The following is a 12,292-nucleotide window of genomic DNA, read 5'->3' as shown; positions in this document are numbered from 1 at the left end:
CGGAGCCAGGAGCGGTGTCTCCGTGCCTTGGTAATCCGTTACGGTGTTGAGTTTTCCCCTCAAGCCCTGTAAACATCCGCATACACGGCGTCCTGTGGCGAGGAGGTCTAATGTTAAGTTAGATGGTGTTTGAGCAATGACTTCCTTTCAGTTTCCTTACTTGACCTTCTCTAACTTGCTTCAGCATCTAGTTTCGCACGGGATGAGGGTGAAAAAGTTGTTGTAGTTCTCCTTTGTGTGTTCAAAGGTATGCTAGTGGCCTGAGGACAAAAGCAGGGCGTCTAAGCAGACGTTTTTCCTGCAGTGGTCATAGCTGCTCAGATTAAAAAGTAGACTAGTTTTTGTCTTTCTTTTTTCCCTAGGAGATAATGACTTCTTAATCTCTCTTCCTCTCTCTTTCTGACATCCCCTCTACTCCACAGGTACCAAACTGTCTTTTCTCTTAGTTGTTTATCTAAAGTCAGAGGATTTTTCCTCAAGTTCTGTTTAGCTCTGGTATTTGCTGCCTTTGTTTCAAACCTGGAGGGTGTTCTGTGCCTGAAAACTTGCTTGTCGTCAGAAATACCTTGGAAATAAGTCTTCCAGGCATGTCCTTGAAGTATGTGGGTCACCAACAGTAGTTATTCCAAAATGTGATTGTTTAACAAATATGATATAGCACACTGCTACATTTTATAGCATGTAGCAAAACAACAGAGAAAACCCCAAAACACTTTACCCAAAGCCTGTTTCTGAATACAGTTGTTCTTTTTCTAACAAAAGAAGTTAATGCAGACTTTAGCTGACCTAAGAATTCACATTGCATAGGTTAAGGTTCCCAAAGAGTGACTCTGGGACTCCCTGGAAAGGATGGGTTTCTGGAGCTTAATCCAAGGCTTTGTTAGCTTTGTAATGCTCCTTTTGAAGTGGATAAAGGTGGGTGTGTATTGATAGATGAAAAATAACTTGAGTGTTACCTATGTCACAGAAGAGTTGGAAGTAACTAACCTAGCCCGAGGTTTTGTTACTTGGTTTGGGGGAGGAAATACATGGAGGGAAATCCCTTTTTATAATTCAAAAAAACCCCAATCAATCAAATAAACAAAACCCCTCCACTTTGCTACTAAGTTCCATTAGTTGCATAGATCACTTGCTGTTAGAAATGTCATTTCCTTTTCTCATATTTCAAAGCTGTGTGTGTACAATGCCATTTTACCATTTTCAGTCTCAAGAGCTGTTTGGTTCTACTTAATTTCAGCTTAATAACTGCTTCTGATACAGTTCAGTAAGAAAAGACAGTAATATACTTCAGATTTTTTGTATTCTGTTTGCAGACCCCTCTCTCATGATGTCAAATTAAAACATTTATTTTTATACTGAAATTTTCTGTAGGCAGAATTTTGCAAATGGTGAATATGTTTATTGTTTACTGTTAGCATTGCAACATCCAGCTTCAGTAGTTTATTAACTCGATGGTGGACTCGAATATGAAATTGAGTGAGGACACTGTCTGCATGAGATTTTGCTCCTCTTTGGAGTGACTTTTGTTAAATATAGCTGTATACTTCTGTTTGACAGAGCTGTGTCAGCTCTTCTGCAGAGTCTTAGCTCTGCCTCTGCAAATTATTCAGCTGGAAGAAGTTAGAACACTTGTGTTGAGTCACCTTCCACATGATCAAAGTTGAAGTTGTTCTTGTTTGCTGGGGGTTTTTTTCCAGTGTATCTTGTGGTCAGTCATAACATGACACCTAATCAGATGTTTCTCTCCTTCCTTTTTGCAGTGTTATCAACACAATGCTGGTGACTTGTGCTGTTTGCTGCTACCTGTTGTAAGTATAAATAGTGTCTCACCTCTTAACCAAGACACAGGTCTGATGTAATTGGAAATTCATTTTTTATATCCTCAAAACATGTAGGAAGAAGCTTTTCAAATGTGTCACCAATTTAGACACATGGTATTCTTTGACAGGTCTTGGAATTCTTGGTTCTAAAGACCTTCAACATGCTGAAGAAAGCATTTTCCTGAAGGAAGATACCGAAGGAAAACAAACCTGAATTCCTTTTGTTGTCCTCTGACACATAACTGTTGACTTGTGCTCTCTGTTGACTTGATATTACTCCTTTCCAGTTCACTGGCTTATTCACTCACAAGTGTAATGCCAGTTTGTCAATTCCACAAGTTTTCTGATTCCCAGTAGAGCGATGACTTTATGCCTTTTTTGTTCTGTATAAATTACACTTATTTCTGAGGTGATACTAATTTAAACCTACTGATGAGTTTTGCTTTACTTAGTTTGGTTGAATATATTCTCAAAATCTGATAGGGCAGTTGGTGGAAGAACTTATATTTGGGGTTTTTTTTATATATATGACAATTTTGTGGCAGACTTGTGTGCTTTGCTGAATTCAGACCATTTCTATTTAAATGCATGGTATATGTTGAGGCTGCCTCTTTTGCTGTAAGAGAATTAGTAAAAATAACAAAAAGTCTGGTTACATCTTTAGGGTTAACTTGTAATAAAATCATTATTCAGAGTTCCATTTGAACCTGAGTGGTATCTATACTTTCCTGAAGTATTTAGCTGTTATTTATGCTACTCTAAGGAGCTGAACATGAATATTTAGAGGAAATGCATCTCTAATCTCAACAGTCATTCTTAGGAACTGGCAGCCAAAAGCCATATTTATCAGTGTTGGCATGTTCCAGGAGAGGCCTGTTTGCTTCCATGTTGGGTTGGCTTGTGCCACAGCCTTCTGCAGTTTTGATTTAGATTAACAATATTATATTCAGGTTTTATACAGGTTAGGCCTATTTTGGTTTTGTTTTATTCTGAGTATTTGACACCTGAAGTCTTAAGAAATCATTCTATTGGATGATTGCAAAAGTGCAGCAAATTTGGTTTGTATTTTGTATCTATGCAGGGTTTTTTTAATTTAAAAAAACTACTGCTGAACAGATGCAGAAGCTTGAAGAGCTTTGTAGTGCCAACAGCTTGAATTTGGGATTGGAATTTGAGAATCTCAGTGCTGTGAAGGCCTCCTTGACTGCATATCAAGTTTCGTGTTTTGGGGTTTGTTTTGGTTTTGTTTAAAGTTCTCACTTAAGTTCTCCCTACTCTGTATTTTAACAAGAATAACAATCTACTTTTCTAAAATCCTCAAAGCTCAAGGTTTTTCTTTACTGGTTGAAGGAGGATAGTTTCCTTGAAGTCAAGGCCATGTGGCATTTGCAGAATCATATGGATTATGATATGGAAATGTATTTGTTGTAGATTTTCTTGACTGAATGCCATGAACTCTTCAAATGTGCAGTGGTATTTCACTTGTAAGTTTAATGATTTATTTTTTTTTTAAGTGAAACAAACCTATGATAAATGTAGTGTCATTAACATGATTTATAACCCATTCTTGCATGTCCAGTGAGGGGGTTCTTTTGTAATCTTATGGGCTCTGACTCGTTTTCTGTATTCCCTTTGGCTCTTGCCAATTACACCTCGAAAAAGAAGCAACACAATGTTCTAAACCATCACTAGTTACACCCAGCCACATAAATTACATATATAGGATCTGTTTGCCAGAAAAAGCAGGTTTTTCTGCTCATGTTCCAAGACAGAATTTGCTTCATCATACAGTTTTTATTTCCTCTCCCAAATTCTGTATAAAATCACAGAACAGCCCTGGTTGGAAAGCAGCTTAAAAGATCATCTGCTCCAACCTTTCTTTCCTCTGCTTTATTCAAGTGTTTGTCAGTTTGTTCTTCCCATATTCTTTTCCTTTTCTGGGGAAAGCATTGGAAAATTTTCAGACGTTAATTTGAATGACTAAAGAGAGATATTTTTTTATACTAGTCTTGAAGGAAGCCTGAAATGATGGTTTCTGAGGATTCTTTGTTAGATACATTAGGGTTAAAATAACTTGTTTTGTCCTGGATATGGTCAGCTCTATTTGTGTATCCTTAGTTAGGTGTTCTTATCTACTTCTTTAGTAGAGCTGTTCAGAACTCTTGCTAGACCTGCTTTCATATTCTGAGTTACCTTTCCAGTTGAAATTAGGGAAAAACAATTTCCTGTCTTCATTAAACACCACGTCTGACAAATTGATTTGCAGCAAACTGAACTGTGCTACCTGAATTTGAAATCAATCACATTTCAACTTAAAGCTCTTTCTTCTGTGTTTTGATTAAACAGTGATTGTTTTGAATAACAGTATTGATCACATGGTGTTAATTTGGTTGTTCTGTGGCAAAATTTGCATGGGTAAGTACATTGTTTGTGTGCAGATACTGTACCCAGCTGCCTTTTGAAGGAGAATACACGAGTGTCAGGAACCTGATAAAATATAAGGCAAAGTATAAGAAGTTACTGCTGCAGAAATTACAGGTTACACCATGTTGTAAGATACTGTCAGAGTCTTAATCTATTTTGCTGCTTCCAAAGCAGTTCCTGAAACAGTACCATGATGCCTGCTAACAGAGTACAGGACGCTTGGAAAATGGTATTTGTTTCTGATTCTAAAAGGATTAAAGTACAGTTGCCCAAATTGACATTTAAACAGAGATAGCAAGACCTTAATTCATAATATGCAGCACAGACAGATGGCAGCTAGGGTAGAAAGACCTTTTAAACAATCTTCCTGGTAGAACATAAGGGACTTTAATTTCCTTGTCTGAGCTGGGTAATTAACACAGAGCGTTGCAAGTGGTATCTGGTAGAATTTAAGGACCTGTGGGTGGCTCGAATGCTGTACTTGATTTTAACAGCTCTAGAACATTTACAAGTTGGATGCAGAGGCTTGCTTTGTTTTGCTTTGAATGTCGTGTTTTGTTTTGCATTGTCATGATAGATCATTGCATAAAGCAGCATCACTTAAGCAAAAGCTTTTCCATGACTTACCTTGAATACAAGGCAATTGTAGAGTGCAGTGCATAGCTACTGGTTTAAATTCTTAGGCCCTAGCAGAGCAGGGAGGAGGAATATACTGTCGACCTGGAATTTTACTATGGCTTGGAGCTTGTGTATCCAGCATGGTCCCAAAAAATAGCTTTTGAAAACTGCACAGCGATTGCCTGAAGCATGGGTATGCAGCTGGGACACGTCGATGTTTTGAATGTGCTTCCAGCTCATTTAGTTGACAGCCATGCTGGGTCTGAACTTAGGGAGCAGAGAGGTGAGGTATTTGTACACAGAGTTCCTTCCTTCCGTGCAGTGAGAGAATAACGTGCTTTAACAGGCTTTTAGTGTTCCTACCCTCCTCCCACTTCTGTTAGTTCAGGATGCTAAAGGCAGATGGTACAGTGCTGTGGCACCCCTCCTATCTGTCTCTTGTATCTGAAAATTAACCCCCTTGCAAAATAAATGCCAGGGTATTTTTAAGAGCTAGTTTGCTTTTCCCCTGAGTAAATGTACCATCATGATTAAGGTGCTTTCAAAAGACATTGCTATCATTGCTTCGGATAGCAAAGTAGAAACATGCCAATAACCTTTAGGTTGACTGCTCCTGGTGGTGTCTTGCTGATGATTTAATTGCTCTGTATAGCCTGCTGTGTATTCCAAGGCTTGCAGGACTGATAGGGGGCTGCAGGCTCAGCACATCATTGTAGCAAGTCCTACTCCGTGCAAAACTGAAAGCGGCATTGGAAATAAACATTTGCAGATTGCAGGAGGATTGAGGTGTTTTCTTTAAGTCTTTTGCCCCTGGCTGCTCTAAGCATTTTACAGCCGACCTGCACTTCGTTTGCTGGTCAAAGCATCAAGGTTTGTGTGGAATTTTCCATGACTGCCTAAGCACTCTGATACATTTGTGGCAGCTCCCGTTACAAAGCTGCTCTGCTTTTTCTCCTCCTTACAAAGCATTCTAGAAATAGCAGACAGATGAGCCAGTGTGTTCGCTAAATGTGTTTATATAGTTAGTATTTAGCATAGATTTAAATCCATGGAAGCATCCATTGCTTTTTATGAATCCTGTAATATTTACAAAGCAAATATATATTTTAACAGTGGAATATTTATTTCTGTTTAGCTTTCCACAGACTACATTCCTCTTGTTCTCAGTTCTGGCTATGGCTTCTGCAGTATTAGTTTGTAAACTGCTCTGATGGCAAGGCTGCTGTTGCTGATTATTTGGGCGGTGTTGTCATATTGGTTTTCTTGTTGTGCGTTTATTTGTTTGTGTGTGTGTGTTCCTGTAGCATCGCGTCCTTTTGCTTCAGGTCCCTGTTTCTTGACCTCTGTGCCAGGTTTAAATTCACATTTGTTCAATCCCTGATGAAAAATAAACTATGTCTGCAAGGGTAGGTTGTCATACGCTGCGACTATAAGAGCAAATGAGAGAGAATGTTTCCAAGAGGTTTTTGTTTAAAGGATGCTTCAAAGGCGCTGAGAAAAGGGCTGTCTCTTACTTTTTTTTATTCTGAGCTCACAAATATGAGTTTCAGATGTCTCAAAACACTTCCTTGTCAAAGGAAAAGGATGAGAGGTGCTGTCAGGTGGCTTTGTGTTGTTTTAAATTGAACAGGACAATTCATTTCAGTTGCAAAATGATTTGGTACTGGTTTTTCATTGCTGGTACCTGGTCTTTATGTTTGAGCTTGAGTGAAATTTTGATTTGATACTACACCTTCCTGGAAATAGTAATTTTGTCTCTTGACAGTACTTGTGCTTTGGACAAGCCTTTCCATTATCTTAAGCTTTGTGATTTGGCTGATGTTCTCTCTTTTTTTGGGTTGGGGGGGTTATCTTGCAGTTGGCTGATTGCGACTCTGGCTCAACTCAACCCTCTCTTTGGGCCGCAATTAAGCAATGAAACAATCTGGTACCTTAAATATCACTGGCCTTAAGGATGTCTGTCCTCTGCTGAAATTTATTGACTAGGTGAGTATGATCAGATTTATTCATATTTTTGGTACATTAAAGCTTCAGGAGAAATAGAGCAGTAGTTGTAAGCAGTGTGTTTGGAATTGCTAGCTGTTTTGCAGGAATCTACCTTTATGTAGGCTGCAACAAAACATCTTCTGGATGTTAATCTTGACTGGATGCCGTGAAAAGCTTGGTCTGAATTCATGCCCAGTTGTTTTTCTCTGCTATCATGTCATGTGGTGCTGTGTTCAGTGAGCAGGGGTTTGTAAGGAGAACAGAACATTTCTTCTACCAATAAAGAAAACAATCAGGCTGGGGTGTCTTTTACGAGCTGGCGTAAGTGGATTTCCTAATCTTTAAACATTGTTAAATCTCTCTTCAAGCTTACTACCATTTCACCAGGACCCGGCCTGATTTCCAAGGCGATAGAGAGTTGCCCTCACTCATCTGGGAAGTCATAGTGAGAACTGCAGTTAGAATGGTTCTTATCTCCTGTCAAAGTACAGCACTAACACTGAGCTTACACATGAATGTTGGTTTGGGTTTTGTTTTTTTGTTTGTTTGGGTTTTTTAATAATAGCCTGTGTGTAACTTTAATCATAGATGAGCCTGGTGGTTGCTCTCTGGGTAGTGCTATTGGAATGCTGCTGTTGCTGTTCTTGGACATGCTTTCTGACATGACCTGCAGTAAATACAAAGTCTGGTACTACAACTACCATGATGACTTTGGGTTTCTTTGGAACAGCAGCATTTGGAGTTGAAGGCTCAAATGAAGGATAACTGGAAAGAAGTACCCATGATTTTAGTTCTTATGCTGGTAACTGAATAACTTAGGCATGCTTAATTTTTTACCTGTTTGGGGTAGGGGTTTTTTGTCCTTTTATGTTTAACTGCCTACCCCTTTGCTGTTACTACTTTAACTTCTGTTTACGGAAGTCCAATAGCAGCAGACAGATGACAGTTGATGTTACAGCTCAGATAAATGCTGTCTGTAAAGCATCCTGAACATTTACCCTGAAGCAAAGCTCCACTGCTGCAAAGCAGGCTTCATCTGAATTGTGGTGTTGTCAGACTGGCATGTGTATGCGTCTGCATCTTCTCTTCTAAGCAGCAAGCAGAAGCTAAGGGTAGGCTCAGCCCTGCTTCAAGTAGAGAGGCCTGTAATTAGGCAAGTCAGTCAAGCTGTATTTCCTGGGTGCATTTTCACTGCTCTTATGGTAAGATATAATGAGCTAGCTAAAACGGAGACCAGTGTATTCTGGTAATGGGCATACAGATTCCTGAATCCATAGGATAATTCAGTTGCTTGGGATCTGAAATGGTCTGTGTGCTGCAACCAGCAAGGAGAAACTGGAGATGAGATACAACTCTTGGACTCCAGCTGCCTGATAAAAGAATCGGGCTTTCCTCTCCCTTTCAGTGAAGAATTTTCCAGAGGGCTGAAGGTAGATCTATACTGAGGAATAGGGGGAGCTAATGTGGGGTGGCCAGTAAGTTTATGTGAGGAGCTGTCATTTTTAAGCTTATAAGTGGAGAATTTGAGGCCTATATAACACACACTGTTGTGTTCTATGAAGCAGTTTGGTTTAACCTTTGATATGTCTGATTTCATTAATTTTGGAATAAAATCAAAGTTCTCATCATCTTGAAAAAGAGTGGTTTAAAGTAAAAGCCTATAATAGTCTTCAAATATCCTAGTTAAATATTTTTTTTTTCTTATTAGAAATGTGCTATTACAGGACATACCGTTCTCCATGATCTTGTTTGAATTACTCTTGTAGTGTTGAGCGAGCTGAGCAGTAAGGAGGTGGCTACCTTGATCAGGCAGCAGTGTCCTGTCTTGTGCTGTTGTGTGCCTCTGCACTCAGGACCTCCTGTTGAGTTTCTCACTAGACAGGAGCTGTGAATTAGATTCCATCTGATACTGAATGGAATCCCGTAAGTACAGCTACTGTTTCATGTTTGGGCAGTTATTTTTGGCTTTTAAGAAGTGTTTTTCCAGCACCTATTTTACTTGACCAGCAGAACAGGCTGAAAATGCACACAGAAAGCCTTCTAGCATTCTAGTGAGGAGCTCCTGCAGACATTGGCTTGATCGAGCTGTGCCAAATTACAGAAGATTGGCCTCTTTTAGGAGAGTATCCCTCCAGTTCAAGTGATGATGATGTATCAGATGACTTGTCTTTATAATCAAGATAATGGCTTGGATGGCAGGGCATAAGAAGATGCAGACTTCTGTAGCTGTGGTTAATGTGGGCTGTAGCCTCTTCTAAGCAGTGTGACCCAATGCCACCTTTTCTCTGCAGATTTGTTGATTCACAGTCTCTGTTCTCAGACCACGAACTTTCTTCATGCAAGTGCAAGAAGTATGATCCAGATGACTGGATGCTGCTGCAGCACTGAAAACTTTCTAGGAAAATAGTTGTTCTGTAGCTTGTAATGTAACTGGAACTACTTGAAGTAACTTCAGAAATGAAACTGCTAAGAAAGAAAGTAGAGATTATTCTTGAAGGTCCATGCAGGTGAATTATCTGCAGTTCTTCACTATTTCTCGGTGCACTTATGGAATGGAAATAGTTGTGGTTACCAGCCAGGTCTTCAATTAGCAAACTGTCTCCATGGAAAGCAATAATTTAAGTTGCCTCTTGCTTTGCAGGTAAAGAAGAGATTTTCTCCAGATGAAACACGCCACTGCCCAAAGATGCCCTTAACATAGTTGGCTGGATACCAAGCCTGCATTAATGCCTTAACCTTTCTATTGTGCTACAAATGGCTTGTTCAAAGCCCTATATTTTTTCCTACTATACCTTTAACAGTGTGTCTAATGCAGTTCATACTCCTTTTTGGTGCTGTAAATTTTTGTCTGTTAACTTCATATGTGATGAAAATTTCTAAAGTTTTTATGGGTAATAGCCTTCCTGTTCATCTTGCTGACTCTGTAGGAAGATTGTATATATGTTACAAGCCGTAGGTTGTCTGTTGCTGTGCTGTTCACCCCTGTTCTGTTTGCTTGCACTCGGAAGAAATGTCTGCATTAAACTGTATGAGGGGAGGAGAAGCAGCACATGTTGATGGCATTTCTTTTTTTAAATGAGTTGTATTCTTGGGAAATTTGGCCTTAAGTTTCTCATGCCTGGAAATAAAACTAATCCTCTGCTTTATACAAAAAGTTCTTGTGCCATGTTTACCTGTTATGATGTGCTTTTCAGTGGGTTTAATAGTTAGCCAGTGTTGAGCTGAGGAAACTTAGCTGTTGTGGATGAACTGTAATAAAGTTGTGTTGTGTGATGAGATGAGGATCCTTGCTGTCTGTATCAAGACCTCTCAGGTAGTTCTAAAATAGGTCTAAGTTTGCAATTTAAACTTGCTGAAAGGCTTACAGGAAAAAAGTGAATGCTTTGTTAGCTCAAGAGCCTCTTCTCCATGTACTTCCCATTGGCCGATACTGGGGACACTCTGTAGCAGAGGTAAGGTGACTAGTTTGGATGAAGCATGAATAGTAATTTTGATAGACATTTATTTACTCCCTGGCCTTTCTCTAGGATACATACAGCAACAAGCAGTTTGAATTCACCAGCAAACGTAATTGTTCTATACTTGGTTGACGCTTCAGATGGAATTGCAGGCCTGATAAAGCACATGGCAACGTAGGCCAGAGATGAAAGACTGCTGAGGGTCCTCGGTGCCAGCTGAGTCTGCGGGGCTGGGACTGAATCTAGTAAGTCGTGTGCTAAGGAATCGCTTCACAGGATATAAATACTGCTGCATCACAGGAGTCTTTGGGTGTACTTCTTACTTCCTTACGTCATGGCCAGATAAACGGAAGTTATTCCTTACTGTGTTCTGTTCTTGTGCACAAGATGTAATGGAATTGCTCGTTTTTTTTTCCTCTTGGATAGCGCTGTTTTCAGTGGGATAATGTTTGTTACTGTACAGGAAATGCCAACATCCTGACAAAATGCTGTAACTTGCAGTGGCTGAAAACTGGGCAGCGTGAATTGCAAAATAAGTATGGACATGTCCATTATGTTACAAATCAGCAGAGTGACTGCTGGGCCTGCAGTAGTGGGGTTTTCCTCAAGTTACCTACTACAGAGAGATGTACTTTAACGTGTGAGAAGTTGCTCTATAGTTTGTGGCAAATGACTCCGAAGAAAACTGGAAACCAAATGATCTTACAAAAGCTTAGGTGGTGGTGGTTCAGTTGGTGTTTCTGAAGCATGTGGAGCATCGTATATGTTGAACTCTTGAGGAGGGGGGAAGAAATGCTTCAGGACATCATTGACAATTTTGGGTATGTAACAGTTCTTAAAATATATTGGTCTGCCTGACATTTACAACAGAAAAGAAACTGTCCAGTGGCAAACATCAGTATTGGTGTTACCGCTTCTTGTAACAAGCTTTCTGTTCCAGGTTCTAAGCTGTCACTTGTAGAAGATACAGAAGTAAAACAGAGTTATGTGCATGTGACTGTGGGCGAATTTAATGTAAAGAGCTATTCAAAGCTTCGGTCAACAAGCCGTAGTTTGGTTTTTATTTAGGTGTTTTCCAGATCAAGATGCTTCCCTCTATCCAACTGGTTAATATTTTCTCTAGGGCATATACCAGGTAGTAGCATGATTGAAGAAGTTGAGAAAATGTGGTGTGTGTTGTCCTGAATGCTGTGTGACCTGCTGTCTGCATCGTGATTACAGGATGGTCCACTCTGTATCTGCCAGGAATTAACATTGCTCCAGGTAACATCTTTTATTTTTTTTTTTTTTTTTTTTTTTTGTATGTATAAATGCAGGAAATCAGAGCAGACGCAATGGTGTTTAACAAACACTGCAGGTATCAAAGCCTGTAACAGTTTCCACTTGTTCTTGCTACAACAGAACACAAAGTGTTAAAGTACACCTGAAGGAAATGTGCTGGTGCTTAACATCGATAAAAAGCCAGGTCTGCCCTGATCAGCCTGATCGTCTGTGTGTTGATACTTTAGGGGAAGGAAGATTGAAGAAACTGACTCCATCATGAAGTCATGAAGACTTGAGCTTGTAAATATCGGCAGCAGGTAGAGCAAGTGTTCAGGTTGGGGATGTTTCAAATGCTTTTAACTTCTTACATTAATATGGTTTAGGAAACTCATGGGAAATTGCTCTGCAGAGTGTCTGGAAGCTTGATTTTCCTCTGCTGTAAATTATGGCAGTGTTTTCCATCTGCCAGGGCTTCAAGTCAGTTGTCAGAGGTGGGATGCTGCTGTTTCTGGAACCACATATTACCAGGTCTCTGGGGCAAAACCAACCCGTTGCTCTTTTTATTTATCTGGCCAGCCATGGTGGGGTTTGGGGGCAGAGGAAGGAGATCTTGTGACAGGAGTTAAATACACTTTACACGCTGAGGCTGGAGGCCAGACCCCTCTCCGGTGCGGGTGTCAGGCGCCGTGGCAGCGGTGTCCCCCGGGGACAGGACAAGGGGGG

General features: G+C 40.0%; 1 protein-coding gene across 1 annotated transcript; it reads left to right on the top strand.

The window, feature by feature from the left end:
• Positions 1-1,760: 1,760 nt before the first annotated feature.
• Positions 1,761-6,814, top strand: ATP6V0E1 (ATPase, H+ transporting, lysosomal 9kDa, V0 subunit e1; the record flags this gene model as incomplete). Its single annotated transcript, XM_010017989.1, has 2 exons — positions 1,761-1,808; positions 6,721-6,814. Coding segments are annotated over 2 exons (142 nt in total), but the record flags the coding sequence as incomplete, so codon positions are not given.
• Between the last annotated feature and the right edge of the window lie 5,478 nt (positions 6,815-12,292).

Source organism: Nestor notabilis, unplaced genomic scaffold, assembly GCF_000696875.1.
Source record: "Nestor notabilis isolate BGI_N333 unplaced genomic scaffold, ASM69687v1 scaffold34987, whole genome shotgun sequence".
Classification (NCBI taxonomy): domain Eukaryota; kingdom Metazoa; phylum Chordata; class Aves; order Psittaciformes; family Psittacidae; genus Nestor; species Nestor notabilis.
Note: the sequence above shows the minus strand (reverse complement) of the source record. Positions and strands in the feature narration are given on the sequence as shown.